The sequence below is a fragment of the Anguilla anguilla genome, chromosome 9 (assembly GCF_013347855.1).
Source record: "Anguilla anguilla isolate fAngAng1 chromosome 9, fAngAng1.pri, whole genome shotgun sequence".
Classification (NCBI taxonomy): Eukaryota; Metazoa; Chordata; class Actinopteri; order Anguilliformes; family Anguillidae; genus Anguilla; species Anguilla anguilla.
Window position 1 is genome coordinate 7,008,307 of NC_049209.1, and position 16,335 is coordinate 7,024,641.

General features: G+C 48.4%; 1 protein-coding gene across 6 annotated transcripts in view; it reads right to left on the reverse strand.

Annotated features, from left to right (window-relative positions):
• Positions 1-4,897: 4,897 nt before the first annotated feature.
• ksr1a (kinase suppressor of ras 1a) overlaps positions 4,898-16,335 on the reverse strand; it is a 51,855-nt gene continuing 40,417 nt past the window's right edge. For 3 of the 6 annotated variants that reach the window (XM_035434067.1, XM_035434071.1, XM_035434072.1), the window contains 16 exons: positions 15,799-16,285; positions 14,559-14,746; positions 13,356-13,425; positions 13,105-13,188; positions 12,952-13,013; positions 12,745-12,854; positions 12,250-12,418; positions 11,920-11,961; positions 11,396-11,444; positions 10,943-11,003; positions 9,812-10,269; positions 8,822-8,918; positions 8,586-8,719; positions 7,853-7,981; positions 7,267-7,402; positions 5,507-6,860 (listed from right to left, as the gene is read on the reverse strand). In XM_035434067.1, the coding sequence (XP_035289958.1) occupies positions 6,714-6,860; positions 7,267-7,402; positions 7,853-7,981; positions 8,586-8,719; positions 8,822-8,918; positions 9,812-10,269; positions 10,943-11,003; positions 11,396-11,444; positions 11,920-11,961; positions 12,250-12,418; positions 12,745-12,854; positions 12,952-13,013; positions 13,105-13,188; positions 13,356-13,425; positions 14,559-14,746; positions 15,799-16,285 (2,423 nt within the window). In that variant the 3' untranslated portion in view covers positions 5,507-6,713. Of the gene's footprint in view, positions 5,013-5,506; positions 6,861-7,266; positions 7,403-7,852; positions 7,982-8,585; positions 8,720-8,821; positions 8,919-9,811; positions 10,270-10,942; positions 11,004-11,395; positions 11,445-11,919; positions 11,962-12,249; positions 12,419-12,744; positions 12,855-12,951; positions 13,014-13,104; positions 13,189-13,355; positions 13,426-14,558; positions 14,747-15,798; positions 16,286-16,335 lie in introns of those variants that run through there. The other 3 variants (XM_035434068.1, XM_035434070.1, XM_035434069.1) reach the window with 3 other exon arrangements.

The following is a 16,335-nucleotide window of genomic DNA, read 5'->3' on the forward strand; positions in this document are numbered from 1 at the left end:
TTGAGCACTCGCTATCAGGTAGGCAATTCTGACTTGAGTTGTACCCACCCGCATAATTCAGAAATGGGTGGTCCATCTTGGGGTGAGCTGAGTGTAATAAAACGAGCTATAATTCTTACACATTCTCACAGATGGTAAACGTTACTTTGCCAATTCCGTTACGTTTCTAAATAGAAACATCATTATTCAGTGCAACAAGGGGTAGGGGATACATTTAATTTGATTATAGAACAGTCGACAAAATGTAAATCTGCTGCTGTATCTCATTCTCTAATTCCCAAATGAAAATGCAGTTGCACAGTAAAATGTACAGTGTTAATTTAACGCTGACGGTACACAGGCTATGAGTCCAATAGGGACCCTCCTCTGTAAAACTTGATTTGACACCGAACATTATACTGTGGGTAAGGCACCACACACGTGTGCACAGGCACAGACAAACAAACTATAGGCTAATAGTCTATGTCTAAAATCAACGGGAGCTGATTACTGGAAATACACTGCGAGTTTTGTTTCTGCTCCAGTTTGTATGGTTCCCCATGCGATTTACCTTTTCAAAGTAGAAGTACCGTCCAATGACTAAATCAGAATAATGGAGATTGAGGGAAAGGAAGGAGCCTAAAGGCTGCGAAGAGGACCAAGAGAAACCCATCGAGACACAGTTGTAGAACGTTTTAACGTAGGCAGGAAGAACAACAATACTGAACAAAAATAAATTAGGGATAATCCACGAAGAGGTGGTCTGCTATCGGAAAATAATGTCCAACGCGGAGGCGAAGAATCCCCGAAGCGAGGAGGAGGTCATTATTTTTCCATAGTAGACTAACTGGGAGTGGATTATTCCTTACTTATTACACGGCTTATTACCTCGCGAAAGAAATCGATTTTATTATTTAAAATAAACTGAAATTAATATGAAACAATATGGCAAGTTAACGGTGGAGTGACGTCTTTCTGTCGCCAGGTGTTGCGAATTAGCAAATTTGAAAATTAACCGTGCTTCTTTCTGCGGAGCTCTATGAATGGCGTTCTAAATTAAAGCGGTCTGTTACCCATAGCAGCGGTCAGTATTCAGAAACATTTGACCATAGAATGTCTGATGTGGCCAAGCAGAATCGACCATTCAACAAAGCCGTGTAATACATATGAACTTGTAATATATAATTAATTTTTAATAAAAATGATTATGTGATTGTTTTGGTTCTTATGGAAATATGTATAGGAGTGGTTCCCAACCTCGGTCCTGCGGACCTCCAGAGTGTACTGGTTTTTTCATATTATGTCAGAAATAGCTATGCATGCTATGAAGAATGAAAATCCCACGTTCACATTGTGCTTATTGTGCCATGTTGCGAACAATTACATAAAAAGAGGCAACAAAATTATTTACAGATTAGATCATCTTGGTGATTCAATAGGCTCATAATTAGGTTGTTGAACATATGTTCAACAAGTTATTTCAACTTTTTCCTTAAATGTATTAAAACAATGCAGGTTTGGCTCATCATCATTTGCTTTGCCTTTTGTATTCTTCATTATCTACCAAATGGTTAGTTCTAATGGCCATTCGTTCAGTTATAAGGAGCCTATTCATTCACCTCGGCCTTTAATCTGATCAGCCGTAACTGTATGTAGTTGCTGGCAATACAGCACAATAAGCACAACAATCAACAACATATTACTTACTGAAAAGCATCCAATAATAATAGATCCATTGCTGTTGGTCATCAGTGAAGAAAAAGATGCTCATTGTGTTGCCTGCAGATGTGTGTTGGTGCTTTGCCAATACATTGTCTCATTTTGTGCACAATCAGGCCTGCAGGCCCAAAAAACCTACTTGTCCATGGTATCTATGTTATGCTATGTAAAAGTTGTGTAAGTCGCTCTGGATAAGAGCGTCTGCTAAATGCCTGTAATGTAATGTGATATCTGATCAGTATCAGGCCGTGATTCTGTTGTGAAATTTTTTTTTCTCTTGGAATGAAGTGGCACATGCCTTAAACACAGAACGACCAATGTAACACATTTTTCACAAAGGTTGAAATATGTTGCCATTTTCGGCTGGACCGCAACAGCGGGGCCAGCCCTACAAACGCGAATGTCTGTGACAGAGTGACTGAGTGAGTGAGTGACTGAGTGATGAAGTTACACCATTGGTCGGCCGAGTTATGAAGTCACACCATTGGTCGGCCGGATAAAGTGTGTTAGGTCCAGCCATATACTAGGTTTTGACCTGGTCTTGTTTACTATTGACTGCTTTCTTGATTATGATAAAATACAACCTGTGAATTGCTAAAATATTATTTTGAACCCTTTTGAGCTCTTATAGGAGGCTGCCATGATTTTGACAGCGACTAGCATTAGCGTATGATGTATAAAGGCCGCTATCCTGTCTGAAGATTACTTCATCAAGGAACAAAAAAAAAACAGGATTCGACTTTTGCGTGCATTGATACCCCAATATCACTGAAATGATCAGATGCAGTGGTCCAGTTCGCTAGAAATCTTGGATCAGAAGTGCACTCTGGTTATTTGACATCCTAATAATTGTGGAATCAATGAAGTTGTATGTGGACAAGCTTGGTGGTTATTACAACGTAGAAGACAGGTCATTCCATGTTGTGTACAATGCTATAGAAGGAAAATGCCTAAGATAATTCTCCTTTGGATAAACGAAACATGCATGTTTCCTGATGTGCACAACCACACTCAAGAATTAGTCTTTTTGGCTGGACCGCAACAGTGGGGCCAGCCCTACAAACGCGAATGTCTGTGACTGAGTGAGTCACTGAGTGAGTGATGAAGTTACACCATTGGTCGGCCGGATCACGTGTGTTCGGTCCAGCCATACACTAGGTTTTGACCTGGTCTTGTTAATCCTGTAGTTCCCTTTAATCGTTTTTACCTCTTTTCGACCCCCCCAAAAGAGGTAAAAACAACAGGTCGGGGGGGTTGAAACATTTATATAACCTTCTTACCTGTAATCGTAAATATTACAATATATTTCCCATCAGTGGCGTTTTACCTCTTTTGGGGAGGGGGGTCCAAGTCTTAATTAGGGGGGGGGTCAGACCCCCCAATCCCCCCGTTATTCGAACCCTGTGCACAACCACTGTCGAGAATTAGTCCTTTAAATCCTGTAGTTCCCTCTAAGTGCAGAGTTACCACCCAAGAAAGAGCAGTCCCAGCCGATCTCATGACTGAAGCTTTGTTTTATTGTCATTCAAGGATGAAAACAAAAGCTGTGTTTACAGAATAGTAGCCACATGCAATACAAAAATATGAATCCTTACATGACATTAAAAAACATGTATTGACCCATTCTAAAAAAATGTACAATTTATGTTTAATAGTACTTGGAAAAAAATATAAAGGTCTGTACATCTGTAATAGGGCAGCAGTACCTATTTAAAAATGTTATGACATAGTATAATATAAAATGTTTGTACAAATATTAAAAGGTTCATGTTAGCTGTACATTAAATAAAACCATATTTATATATATTATAGCACTGATAGTTTTTTTTTCTCGATAAAACACCTCAATTACTGCAGTCTTTCACAGAATTAACCTCTAAATTCACCCACACTCATACACATGACCACGAGCACACTCACAAAACATAAGCACGCAAAACACATACGCACACGAGCGCAAAAAGAGGTAAGAGTACAACTGTCAACACCATCGTGTAAAGTGGCTGTCATTTTTTTTCTTTTTTTTTTTTTTTGTTGCTTGATGCAAGAGACTTTTATTTTGAAGAGCTAAACACTTATCTAACGCACGCACGCACACCCAAGCTAACTGGACAGTCTAATTTACATACCACATCAAGCCAAGAATCCTCGTTCCTCGTGTCCAGGCTCTTTGCGTTTGACTTTCGACACCAGAGGGAACCGAACACGCCAGCTCAGACAGGATTTCAGGAAAGAAAGAGGACAAAAAAGAGTGTCCCAATCCCAGCGAAGCACGGAAAACAGTGTTCAGAAAATGAATGGTCTGGATCTCCCGTGCCAACCTGAGCTATAGCAGGAGTCGGGAAATCTTCTAACCGTGTTTTTACCGAGACTGAGTCGCTCTGACAGCGCGTCGACCCCGCCCGAGGGGGAAGTGACACCGCGTCTCCCTGGTCGGCGCGTTACCCGCTTCCTTTCGAGTCCTGCTGAACGGGAGGGGGACACCTCCCGTTTGGAGTGCGGAACCAGAAGCATTTCGAAAGCCGTGGAAACGGAGCTCAGACACGAGCTTTCTTTTCAGCGCGGTAATAAGAAGGCAATGTGCAACACTGCGGCTCAGCCGTTACCTGTACGCCAGTCCTCAGACCGAAAAAAAAGAGAACAAAAAACGCACATACCGAAAAGAACGAAGCACAAAACGTTCACCGGCTGGGAGCATCATTTGAGAAGCTGAAGCTTTGCATATAAACACCGCAAGGGGAAGCGTGAGAGATTTGGGGAGAGGCTGGCGGAGGTGGGGGTCCTGGGGATGATGGGGAACAGTCCTGGTTCCAGTCCTCCCCCATTCCCAGCTCCCAGCTCCCAGCTTAGGGGCCGCAGCCTCCGGCAAAAAAAGTTTAAAAAAAAAAAAAGCTTCATTCTATGGTGCAGCCGGAGCAGGAAGAGGCCACGGTCAAAACGTGTCCATTTCAGCATGAGTACCGCAAGAAAAAGAGAGAAGACCCCCCCTCCCCCCCCCCCCCCCCCCCCCACTCTCCCCAAAAGGAAGCGACAGGGGCTTTGCCATCTATTACAATTCCTTTTCTCCTCTTAAAATACATATACACGCCCGCCATACCCCATTCCACAGAGAAATCGAGAGAAAAGAGGGCAGATGGTGGAAGATCAGGCTGCAGATTAGTGGAAGCGGTATCTGTGCTGGATGGAGCTGTGGCAAACGTTTTTTTTTTTTGTTTGTTTTTTTAAGGAATTAAGGGTTTTTGGGGAGCATGCAAGGCAGACCCAGGCGCTACTGGCTTTGCTCTGCCTATGTGTCTTGTGCCAGCAGCTACAACCTACAACAGGAAGAAAGAGAGAAGAAGACACAGACAAAGAGGGAAAAGAGAGAACAGAAGGAGAGGCAGAGGTTAGACGTGTTAGTGAAGGTGCAAGAGCAGGCTGGCAGTGACAGGAACTGAGGCGGAGAAGCAGAGCAGGCAGAGGCTAATTCAGAAAGAGTACCAGCATTAGCAAAGAGTGTCTCTCTCTCTCTCTCTCTCTCTTTCTCTCTCACTCGCTCCCTCTCTCTCTCTCTCTCAAACACACACACATATACACACTCACACTCACTCACGATCACTCACACACACAGGAAAACTGGCATAGATTATTAAAAATACATTCAGTTCAGGTCAAAAAAAAAAAAAAAAAAATCACCCAGATTCATTTCAATTAATCCCCAAAAATGTACGTAATCCCTCGTGTGACCTTGCATTCTGGGACCTTTACGATGTCCGTCTGAGCACACTGCAGCTTTTTCAGTGCTACTGCAACCCTGGCTTGCCATTTGCTTTGTTAAAACCATACAGGGGCAGTGCTTAAAAGTCCTCATTTGTTAATGAAGGCACAGAAGTGCCTGAACCCCCGCTGAAAAGAGTGGCCCAGCAGGCAGTCACATGACCAGCAGGGAGAGCGGAAATGGAGGAGTGGAGGTTAGGATTAGGGTGGGAGAAGAGGCTGATGGGCTGTGTTTGCATGAAGGAGGGAAGATGAGGGGACTGGGAGGAAGGGAAGAGGGAGCAGAGTGAGAGTTTGGAGTGGAGAGATGAGCAGCGGTGCAGAGGTGGGGTTCCAGGAGGGACAGGATCACACAGGTCCCTCTGTCCCAGCACAGAACAGCACCCAGGCAGGGGAACAGAGAGGCAGGCCAGAGGAAAGGAGCTGGCTGCATCACAGCCAGTGTCAAATCACAGCGAAGGGTAAGTGGTTTGAAGGAGGAAGTGAAAAGGAACTAGGTATCAAGTCATCCCTGTTCTTTAAAAGAAAATTCACAGCAATCCAATGTTAAATGCTACAGTGTTTAAAGAAATGGGTCATTGCACTGTAGGAACTAGTGTAAAAAAAAAAGCTCAATGTTTGAAAGACAGTTTCACAGCAATCGTACGTTAAATGCTACAGTGCTAACTGATAAAATAAGAAACAAAACACAAATTAGGCTCTTTCTCAGCAATGTGTTTCCTCTTGCCTTTGCAGTAGAAAGTGCTGGCCAGGTCCTTAATGTGCTCCTCACAGAGTATGAATGTGTCACAGCCTAGAGAGCCGAACCAACCCTCCTAAAAAGTTAATTTAGTGTTAAGCAGTTTCTTTGTGTGTGTGTGTGTGTGAGTGTGTGTGTGTGTGTGTGTGAGTGTGTGTGTGTGTGTGTGTGTGAGTGTGTGTGCGTGTGTGCGTGTGTGTGTGAGTGTGTGTGTGTGTGCGTGTGCCGTTATGGGTGCACCGCTTGCACGGGGAGTAGTCTTTTAGAGCAGTCTCATCTGCTGTCTCAGCACCCTCCACCAGCACTGTGTCCCAGAGTGACTCCCACAGAGTGGCCACCCGGTAGAGGGCAGACCATCACCCTGTCCGCCTCTACCCCTTTCCTCTGCCGTCAGCCCCTGTGGAAGTGGTCCTGGGATGGACATGGGGGGGGGGGGGGGGGGGTGTGGGATGGTTGGAATGGCAGGATGCATCAGGGGTCAGGGGTGAAAGCCAGGCAGGAAGTCCAGCGTGCCCCCATCCTAGGATACGTACTCGGCAGACTTCCAGAAGTGGCCGGGGTGGGAGAGCCTGCGGTTGAGCTTGGGCAGTTTCTCCAGCATGTCGGCCAGCTGGGTGAAGGTGGGCCTCTCGCGCAGGTCATACGCCCAGCAGGCAGACAGGATCTCCTGCAGGAGAGACAAGGAGGCCCGGCCCAAGATTACCGAAATGTGTGCAGGTACACCAGAATGCACAACTAAAACTGGGAACCATTCACGTTCATTCACAGACTTGCATCTTACAGGTATTTGATGTGGTTTTCAAAAAGAGCAACAAAAATGCTCAAAAATGTATTTTATTTAGCACTTTGTTTTTTTTTTTGTACTTTTTCATATATATATATAAAAAAACTGAGCCAGCAACAGACGCCTGAGTTTTCCAGGTATGGCTATTTCAAATGTCATGCTACGGTTCTGGTATTTTAACACGTACCATCACTGCTCAGAGCTGAACAGCAGGCACTCAAATCATTACACGGTCGACGCTTGACAACGCTTGACCCCGGTCATGTTAACCTCTGGCCTCTCCACTCACCGTGACCTCCTTGCCAAGGCTGATCTCTGCCAGCACCTTCTTTATGCCCTCTCCGCTGCCCACCTGCCAGATGGTGGCCTCCACGGGCTGGTTCGTAATTGGCCAATCCCGGGCCTGGAGCTCGTACCAGATAGTGCTGTCGGGGGGGGGGGGGACAAAAGCCAAGTAATGCATCTAAGAGCTCTGATCCACTCATCTTCTCCGAGACTAACCAAACACATCCACCCACACAGCAGCACTCCAAGCCTGAACGGTGAATGAACAACTGACTATGGGGCCACATAGCTCAGGAGGTAAGACCAATTGTCTGGCAGTCGGAGGGTTGCCGGTTCAAACCCCGCCCTGGGCGTGTCGAAGTGTCCTTGAGCAAGACACCTAACCCCTAACCCCTAACTGCTCTGGCGAATGAGAGGCATCAATTGTAAAGCGCTTTGGATAAAAGCGCTATATAAATGCAGTCCATTTACCATTCCATTTACTTCTGTGGGTTCATTTAAGCTAAGCTAACAACGGCGAATGAAAGACGTAGCCCAGCTGAGCTCCACCGAGGGAGATCTGAGCGTGACCGCGCGCGGCGTTCCCTCACCCGAAGGCGTAGACGTCGGCGGCGTTGGAGAAGGGGAGGCGGTCGTCGTTCCCCGGGCGCATCTTTCGCACGATCTCGGGCGCCAGGTAGCAGATCCAGCCGTGAGGGAGCTTCAACTCGTTCTCCCTCCTGTGGGAACAGAGATATAACCACACCCCCCGCTGCTGAGCAAGCCACGCCTCCGCACCTCACTGCAACCAGTCCCAGGAGCGTATCTATGTTCCCAGGGTCCTATGTTCCCCAGTTCAATATTCTGTTAACACACATTAACCCTCCTATTTGTGTTTGAGTCAAATTTGACCCGTTTCAGCTGGGGAACATAGGACCCCTGGGAGAGCACATATGTAGAGCTGGGGAACATAGGACCCTGGGAACATAGGACCCTTTGTCATGTTCCCATTATGTGCCATTTAAATCTGGGGAACATAGGACCCTGGGAACATAGGAATGACCCCACCAGTCCCAGGCAGGAGAAGGAGCTCACCTCATGTTGCCCTTATGAAATATTTTTAATGGAGTTTTAAGCATTCCTAGAGTGTTATAACATGAAGGTTGGGTGAGAGTACACACTACAGCGGTCTGAGATACCCAAAGCAACTTTTAAAACAATGGCAGTCTCAGACCAGCCCTTCCGGATCAATCTCTCAGAAGAACTCACGCCTGGCAGTGAAAGAATCTCCCGTGCAAGCTGATGGCCCTTAAGGCAGAGACAGGCAGAGCGCAGGATCCTCACCTTCCTTCCTGAACCACGCCCGAGATCCCAAAGAGCCCGAAATCCGTGATGACCACCTTGTTTGTGTCGTGAAACACGTTCTTGGACTTCAGATCCTTGTGCACTATGCCCTTTGCGTGGAGATAGCCCATTCCCTAAGGTGGGGGGGGACACTCAGTGTGGTGGTGGTGGTGGTCTGGCATGATGACATCATTATAGCAATGCATTCGAAAAAAGCGAACACGCTACGGCCTCACCTTTACGATTTCCTGAGCGATTTGCCTAGTCTTGTTGATGTCCAGCATGTTCTTGGTGTCTCTCACAACCGAGTACAGCGTCCGTCCCTTACAGAAGCTGAAAGAAATTAAGGATATAAATGCGCATAAAATGGTGAACAACCACAATATACAATATCCAAAGATTCTGTATAGCAAGAACAACAAGGGTTCCAAAGTCATGGATAACAACTACGGACACCACGCCTATAAATGGCAATGTTGGCCACAAATTATATTGAAATGTCGGAAAATGGTGGAAATAATTATGGCTCCTGCAATAAAAATTACTAATTTAATTTTTGTTTACACAGTGAAAAGTTTTAAAGTATGAAGTACGATGATGTTTAAAAAAATAAATAAATAATTTAACAGCGGGTTTCCTGCAGAAAGAAAATATAAAAATCTTCTGTCGAAAGCTGATGTTTGTAAAGGAAGTGATGAAGGGGGGTGTGAAAAATGAGCCTAGATGACAGTAATAGATGTAAAACAAGATAAGCGAGTAACTCAGTGGGGACATGGGGAGGCAGCAGTCAGAGGTGGTTTCTAAGTCTGTTTGAAGGATGAGTACATAGTGTTGGCTCAGAGGGATAAGGGGATGGCATTCCAAGTCTCTGCGCATGTATGAAGAAGGATCTGTGGCCACAGTAAATGTGATAACGTGGAACAGGATTCAGAAAATTTGAGGTGGAGCATCTGATTCACTGGGGTGTTTGGAGATGTTTGACTGAAGATGAAAACTTCCCAAGGTCCTTTTACACATCAAACAAAATGCAATGAATCAACCAGCTGGGAAATGGTCAGGGTTAATCAGCCGGTCGAAGACTCAGAGCTCCGCCCCCTCACCTGGTGATGATGGCCAGGTGCGGCGGCGCCATGCAGGCCCCCATGAAGAGCACCACGTTCTCTCTCTCTCATTCACTCACACACGCACACTCACACACACACACACACTCTCACACACGCACTGACCTGGTGATGATGGCCAGGTGCGGCGGCGCCATGCAGGCCCCCATGAAGAGCACCACGTTCTCGTGCCGCGTCTGCCGGTAGTTCATCACCTCCTTCTTGAAGAGCTTCAGGTGGTCCTGGTTGTTGCCGTCGATCTCCAGCAGCCGGATGGCCACCTCGCCGTGCCAGCGGCCCTTGTGCACCTTGCCCCAGCGGCCCCGCCCGATCAGCTCGCCCAGGTCCAGCTGCTCGAACGGGATGTCCCACTCCTGCAGGTACACGCTGGTCTGGCTGGCCTTGCGCGAGATGGGGCCCCTCCAGTGGGTGCCCCGCGAGCTCGGCAGGTCGTCCAGCTCGTCCGCGTCGCCCTCCGCCTCCGAACCCCCTTTCCCGTCCGCCTCCGCCTCCCCGTCCTCCTCCTCTTCCTCCTCTTCCGCCGCTTCTTCATCCTCCTCTGCTTCCTCCTCTTCGTCTACCTCCTATGGGGCAATGGACACACACGGAATCCTTGTCACTTCCGACTCATTTTAGTCTTCCCTCTAATTTACAGTGGTGTGAACAACTAAGTGACTGACGAGTTTCTAGAGAAAGCTTTTTGCCCATTTTTTTAAACGAAAATTGAACTTTAGAAATGCTAGTGTTCTAGATACTATAGCAACTGAAAGAAAGATATTTTTTGCTTAATTAAACAGCACAATTGCTTTCAGCTGCGCTTAATATAATGGGAGTGCTTTCTCTTTTACTAAATTAGCACATTAGCATGAATACTTAAAGATGACAGTAAGTGTGTTGTCAGTACACCTGAGTAATGGCTGCAGAAAATGGGGCTTTGCAATCATATGTAAACATTGAATTAAAAAACAATTATTTCAAACAGTAATAGTAATTTGTAACATTATCATGTCTTGGCTGCAATTAAAAAAAAATTTAATGCTACCTTTGTGAATAAAAGTATCAATTTCTTTCAAAAACGGTGATTCCAAAATTTTGAATGGTAGTGTATATGTGTACATACAGTATGAGGAATAATAATTTGGAATTAAGAGATGGAGCTGTGTTACATTTCCACACAGCAGCTCAGATGCAGCCACACACCACACCACGCCACGCTCACTCCCAGCATGTGTCTCCTAGAGGCTGCTGGGAACGTACCTCTACGTTCTCCTCCCCTGCCAGGTGTGACTTGGGGTCGTGCGCCGACTGCTCGTTCTCACTGAGAGGAGAGAGAGGACAGGAATTACAGGCCGTAGAATTCTCCATAGAACATCCACAAGAGTGCTCGTGTGGTCTGGGGACCCCACATACTGTAACACTGTACCACAGAACGATTAGACGGTACGATAGCAAACAGCCATACGTATGACACTTTCTTCTCAGAGCTGGTTGGATTAGGGTGTAGATCAGGGATACCCAAATCTGGCCCTCAAAGGTGAGTAGTGTTCCTGGTTTATGTTTCCTGCCCAATAGTCAATCCGATTCATCAGTGCCACTGATCGGCCAGAGATTTACCTCGCCTGGTGTCCCCGGTATAAATCAGTCCTCATTAGAGGGGAGGAATGAAAAGCGGCAGCACTACGGATTTGAGTATTCCTGGAGTAGACTTACGCGGTGTCCTGGAGAGCTTCTGAGTGCAGGGAGGCAGAGCCAGGTACATCTGTGTGAGAATTAAAAAAAAAAAACAGAAAGAAATGCAGAGTGAGAGACATCCTGGCTGCAGAGAGGCCTTCCTCTGCCGAGCTGGAACTGCATATTTCTGCGTAGGTGTAGTCCCTTGCTGCCGCAGTTCAGGCAAGATTCCCAGTTTACTGGCAATGTAACCATAAGGTTGCAGCTCCGTGTTTTACCCACCAGAGGGCAGACATGTACCATGCAGACTTAACTGGGCATGCGACAAACCGAAACAATAAAAGCCTCTGTGAAGACTGGTGAAGCCTCGCACGAATACACAAATATGCTCTCTGACCGTCTACCAACAAAACACAAATTTGCAGACTCAACAGATCACCTGACAACAATCAAGGCCATGGCTCGAGAGAGAGAGCTGGCAGGCCCGTAAACACAAGCGGGGTTACGTGGAAGGCAGACGTGGGAATCGCAACAGCTATGGGGCTATCGCCATGTTAACTCACCGGGGAAGATAAACTGCTGTCTATGCTGAAAGTAGCAGGCAGCTTATGAACAGAAAGGGAAGAAGAGAAAAAACCCCCCCACAAGCACAGGAGGAGAGAGAGACACTGGGTTAGAGCAGCAGTTTCATCACTACGTCTGCCCCTGCAATCCACTCCACTTCAACTCAGCAACACTTCACTCCACTCCAAGCTTCATTCAGCTCCACTCCACTCCGAGCTTCATTCAGCTCCACTCCACTCCAGCGCATTCAATGGGAAGGCAGTTTTAAAAGGCAGACTGTGTGTTTTGTACGTGCACAAAAAAAACGCCTTTGACCCCGTGGTACTCACCTGGGAAGTGAAAGCGGCTGTCGCGGGGCCCCTTGGGGGAGGGGTTGGGGGGCGGTGTGGCGCTGGGGGGGTTACTCTGCTGGAAGGGGGCGGGTGAGGAGGGGGTGGAGGAGGTGGTGGAGGAAGGGTTGCTGCTGGAGTCCAGCTGGTTCAGCACCGGCGGGTGTTCCTGCAGAACGGAACCGCGACACGACCGACAGTCAGAGACGTGTGACGCAAGCCGCCCAGGCCGCAACGCGGAGCGACTGCGACCGCAGAGCTGGGAAACAAGCCGCCTCTCAATGACAGAGGCGGGGGCGGGGGCGTTCACTGGCCAAGAGCAACACGGTCACCGCAAGCTCAAAATACGAACGGCCCCTTCCCACACCTCTACCCCCCAGCAGGTCGCAGTGTCTCTTGAAAGTGAGATGCTACATCTCAAAGGGGCTATCCTTTCAATAAATTCAAATTCGATGTCTCCAGGCAGGCTGTTATTCCCGGCTGCGGTAGCCTCACCTTTTTGGTTATCGCCTTCGGTAACGTGCCGAACTGCGGCGCCTCGGCCGGACGGTCCACGGGGTTATTGATGTCCGACGGCACGGACTCCGTCCTCCGGATCTTTGCCACTGGGGACACGACACGAGAGGAGCAGCGGCGTGAGCAGACGTATGGGGCTCCAGTTACGCACAACGACAACTAGCAATAGGGAGCAGCGTGGCTTACTTGGGATAAATGATATTCTGCAGGAAGGGGCTTCTTTTGTACATTTGTTATGGCACTTTAGCCTGGAGAGACAAAACCAGCCGTTAATAGACAGGAGGCGGCTCAGAGACGCAGCACCTCAACACCGTTTGAGAAAATCCTTCCCCCCCTCACCTGCAGTGTTTGCATTTCACCCCAAACATCATGTTCTTCTGACACACTTGACATGTCTGTGAGAGCCAGGATTTGGTAGAAAACCTTTGGTAGAAAGGAAGTCAAAAGAAATATCTGTTGGCCACTTTCATTCTTTCAGAATGAATTTGAATCCTCCCATAAAAAGGCAGAAAGGTAATGAAAAGTTGTGAGAGAATCTGAGAGAAGCTCCTTCCCGGGCTGAGAGAGGTAAGCGGCTGTCTGTGGCTCACCTGTGTGTGACGGCGAGGCCGATGTCCCTCCTCACTGCCTGGGGGGAGCCTCGATGCACTCCCATATTATCTACACACAGATACAGGTAGAAAGACAATGTCTGACATGTCTGAGAGCTCAGACATGATGAAATTTTTGAACCAGAGAGCCTTTTAAAAGATTCAACAAAGCACAGTAAATATTAAAATATTTCACTTTGAATTTGCCCACAAACCCCATATTTTGGTCATTATTCAACTTCAGAACATATTATGAAGAAGGTGTATGGCAAAACAGTGGAACTATGGAGTTCCCGTGCCAACATTGCACAGATGTGTCTGAAAATGACCTTTTTAGGTGATATATCAGTTGAACAGCATCGTTCCTACATTCAATAACACATCTTCCAATGCAGTTACTCCAGCTAGCAGCTAGCATGGCTGGATGATGGGCTGAAAGTGTTAATGTTTGAAAGAATGCAAAGATGTCAGCGAGCGCTGCTATTCAACCACCCTAACCCTCCCCCAGATACCGCTTTGGGTAGAGAAGGGGCTGGGCAGGAGTTCTGGCTTGTTTTTTGCTTTGATGAAGTCATAGAACTTTCCCGCAGTGTGTTGGTGAGGGCCGTCTGTCATTCCACAACACTGACATCAACATTCCTTCTGATCCAGATCATCAGTGTGTGTGCATCAGCAGTACAGTACCTCTACTGCACGCAGTATCGCCCTTTATCTACAGTGCCCTACTGTCCTACTTCTACCTAGAAAGCCCTACTGTAGATTACACCTGTCCCTCTACCTACTGTAGACTACTGCACCACTACCTCAACACCAACTGCAGGGATTACACCTGCACCCAGGCGTACTGTACTCTTCCTACACCTTCAGTTAAAGAGGCCTACTGACTGTAGACTGTATCTGTCCTCCTTCCCAGTAACCTAGATCACCATGTACGGTACACAGACCCATAGTTACAGAATGACTGAGTCATTATCCATGTGTTTGTGAAACAGGCACCTTTGTGTGCAACTATTGTGAAAGCAAAGGGGAATTCCAGCTAGACCTTTAACCATGTAAACAGTGGGGATTCACATATACGCAGAATACGGAAGGGTCAGAGAGAAAAAAAGATAGAGAAAGAGAGAGAGAGATAAAGAGAGAGATGGTGAAAATGGTTTGTGGTTCAGCTCAGCAGCAGGGAATTCTGGGTCAGAGAGAACTCACTCTTGAGGCCGGTGTGCTCCTCTAGAAGCGTGGGGGTGCCGGGCAGGGTGTAGGGGGCAGTGGAGGGAGTTTGGGCCGTCCCGGGGGTGCGAGCAGAGAGCAGGGGGGAGCGCGTCGACGAGTCCTCGCACCCGTTGCCGCTGCCGTTGATGTGCACGTTGAGGAAGAGCTTGTTCTTCTTCGCACACCTGCAGGGGGACAGAGGCAGGGGCTCAGTACCACCCCACACTCGCTCTCACATTCGCCGCTGGTGCGTCCCACTGACCTACCATAAATATGCTTCACTGCATTACAGTTTCGAATTCAGACATTTTGTAGATGCTGTGTAACCAAAGCCCCTTACAGGAAGTCCATTTAACATGGTTCCACCCCGACAGCTAGATATAAGTAAAGCCACAGTACAATCAGTGACATTGCAAAGACAGTGTGTCAAAAGGCCCGCAAAACAAAGCCACTTCTTCCCGAAATGCAGAAGTGTAACACGGAAATATCATGAGCTGTAAAAAAAAAACAAAAAAACTTACGTTTATTTGCTAGAGATAGAGATCGCTAGAAAGAGATAGCTTTTTCTAAGTTCCAGAGAAATCTTCATGTGTAAATACAAATGCGTGCAGGGCACTGATGTCACACCCTCTCCCTATCCTAATGGCCGACAGAAGGTGAAGAAATTCAAAATGGACAGGATATTTGGTTTAAAAAAACCCAAAATAAACCACTGCCCCTCCTTTCGCTCACTGTGTCCTGGACACTTAACCCACGCTACAGTGTGGCCTAAGAGGCACCTGTGATCACCACCGTACAAATAACAGGGGGCGATGAGGCGATGACAGGCATGCATCCTGTTAACGCTTCCATCTCTCAGGGAGGTCGCCGGGGGCGATACGGATTGCGTCTTTCCAGGGCGAAACTTTTTCCCGGAACGCGGAGAACCTCCAGCAGGTGAGCAGGGACCTGTCCTCACTTGTGAAACAGCACGCCTCCCCGTTTCACAACGGCACCTAAGCTGCGGAAGAATCCGGAAGGATTATCCGCAAGGTGACGGGACACAGAGGGCCCGGCGGGCAGGCAGGAGGGACGCGTGCGCGCCCTAGTCACGGGCCTGATTCTGGGGCACGCGCAATGACCTCACACGGCGGCAACCAACCGCCGTGCCGTCGGTACAGCCGTCCGTACCGTCGCGCAGAGCACAGGAAGTGGGATTCTGGGAGGCCGGGGCCAGCACGGCACAGTGGAAACCTACTTGTTGAGGGGCGGCTCCTCGATTCTATTGCCCAGCTGTGACTCATGGCTCTTGCTGCGTGTGAGGGTGATGTTGGGAAGGAGGTGCAGCACTTTCCTGGAAGGCGGGGGCGGCGTGCAGGGGGGCTTCAGCCGGTGCCGCCTCTTGGACGGCGGGGTGGCGGGGGGCGTGGCCACGTGACCGTGGACGCGGCCGGGCCTCGGGGAGGGGGGGAAGGGGTCCGAGAGCCCGTCGCCGTGGACGCAGGGCCCGGGGCCGTCGGAGGAGGAGGAGGAGGAGGAGGGCACGACCGACGTGGACACGGACCGCAGGTGAGCGGAGGAGGTGGGGGCGGGGGGCGCGCCGTGGGGGCGGGCCAAGGGGGAGGGGCTGTGGGAGCGCAGGGTCCCCCCGGGGCAGGACAGCTGGTCGGCGGGGGCCAGCGTGCCGCTGTCTCGTCGGGCGGCCTCCGTGATCCAGGGCACCCCTTCCTCTTTCAGCTCCCCTCCTGCGGGACAGACACAAGCGTGACTCACAAAGCTCCGCCCCCCTCCCGTT